Source organism: Phaethon lepturus, unplaced genomic scaffold (assembly GCF_000687285.1).
Source record: "Phaethon lepturus isolate BGI_N335 unplaced genomic scaffold, ASM68728v1 scaffold33066, whole genome shotgun sequence".
Lineage (NCBI taxonomy): Eukaryota > Metazoa > Chordata > Aves > Phaethontiformes > Phaethontidae > Phaethon > Phaethon lepturus.
The window spans coordinates 414-1444 of record NW_010547476.1 but is presented as its reverse complement, the minus strand read 5'-3'; the positions used below and the strand labels follow the sequence as shown (position 1 = coordinate 1444).

Below are 1031 nucleotides of genomic sequence, written 5' to 3'. Positions count from 1 at the left end.
TTCAGCAGGTAATTTCTTACCTCTGCTGGCTGCTTCATGAGTTGGTGATGGCAGACAGGACTCCCACTGAGCTTTGGCACCATACTCTAACAGGAGCTCAGCACACGCTGCACTGCCTCTTGAACATGCATTAAATAAAGGTGTCACTCCATCAATTGTGGTAGCATTTACCTAGAAGATATAAAATCTCTTTAAGAACAGAATTGAAAGAAAGGTAAATTTTTAAACAGCATATAGGTAGAAATTGCATTAAAATAACAAAAAAATTACCATTTAGAATAGTGTAGCTTAATTGATCAGACCCTGTGCTACTCTCTTCCTCTCACCACAGCCCTCAGTTGAAATTACTTTATTATTCTTGTTAAATTATGTTGAATAAACCAAAATACACCTGGAATACTAAAAAGCACACATTAACATCTGGGCAGTAAATAATTTTCAAAAGTCATTGCACTTAGCTTGTTTCATTGATACAGAAAATCTACACTTCGTGTAGTAATGGGATAATGGGGACCTTCTCTCCACAGCTCTCTCGAGAATGCAAACTCCATATGGAATGTGAGACTTATTTGCCATTTTCTTCTGCAGTTTTAATCTCCAGGTTGGAGTGGTATTTCACAGGATGGACACAAAGTTAGTAGTACAGGCTCGCCGCTTTAATGCCAACCTTGCCACCTCACTGGTTAACTGAATACTCCCAGTGTGAAAGAATGAGGAGGGAAACCAGGCAAATTTGTGAGGGCTAATAATACTAAAGCAAGTGTCCTGGTTTCAGCTGGGATAGAGTTAATTTTCTTCACAGAAGCTAGTGTGAGGCTGTGTTTTGGATTTGGGATGAGAAAATGTTGATAACGTGCGATGTTTTGAGTTGTTGCTGAGCAGTCAGGGACAGCCCAGCTTCTCGTGCTGGCCTGCCAGCGAGCAGGCTGGGGGTGCCCGGGGAGCTGGGAGAGGACACGGCCAGGACAGCTGACCCAGGCTGGCCAAAGGCATATTCCATACCATATAACGTCATGCTCGGTATATAAAGC

General features: G+C 42.4%; 1 protein-coding gene across 1 annotated transcript in view; it reads right to left on the bottom strand.

The window, feature by feature from the left end:
• ASB5 (ankyrin repeat and SOCS box containing 5) overlaps positions 1-171 on the bottom strand; it is a gene marked incomplete at its 5' end in the record, with an annotated part of 4603 nt that extends 4432 nt beyond the window's left edge. Inside the window, one exon of the mRNA XM_010289655.1 lies at positions 21-171. Coding sequence (XP_010287957.1) covers positions 21-171 — 151 coding nt within the window. The remainder of the gene's footprint in view (positions 1-20) is intronic.
• Between the last annotated feature and the right edge of the window lie 860 nt (positions 172-1031).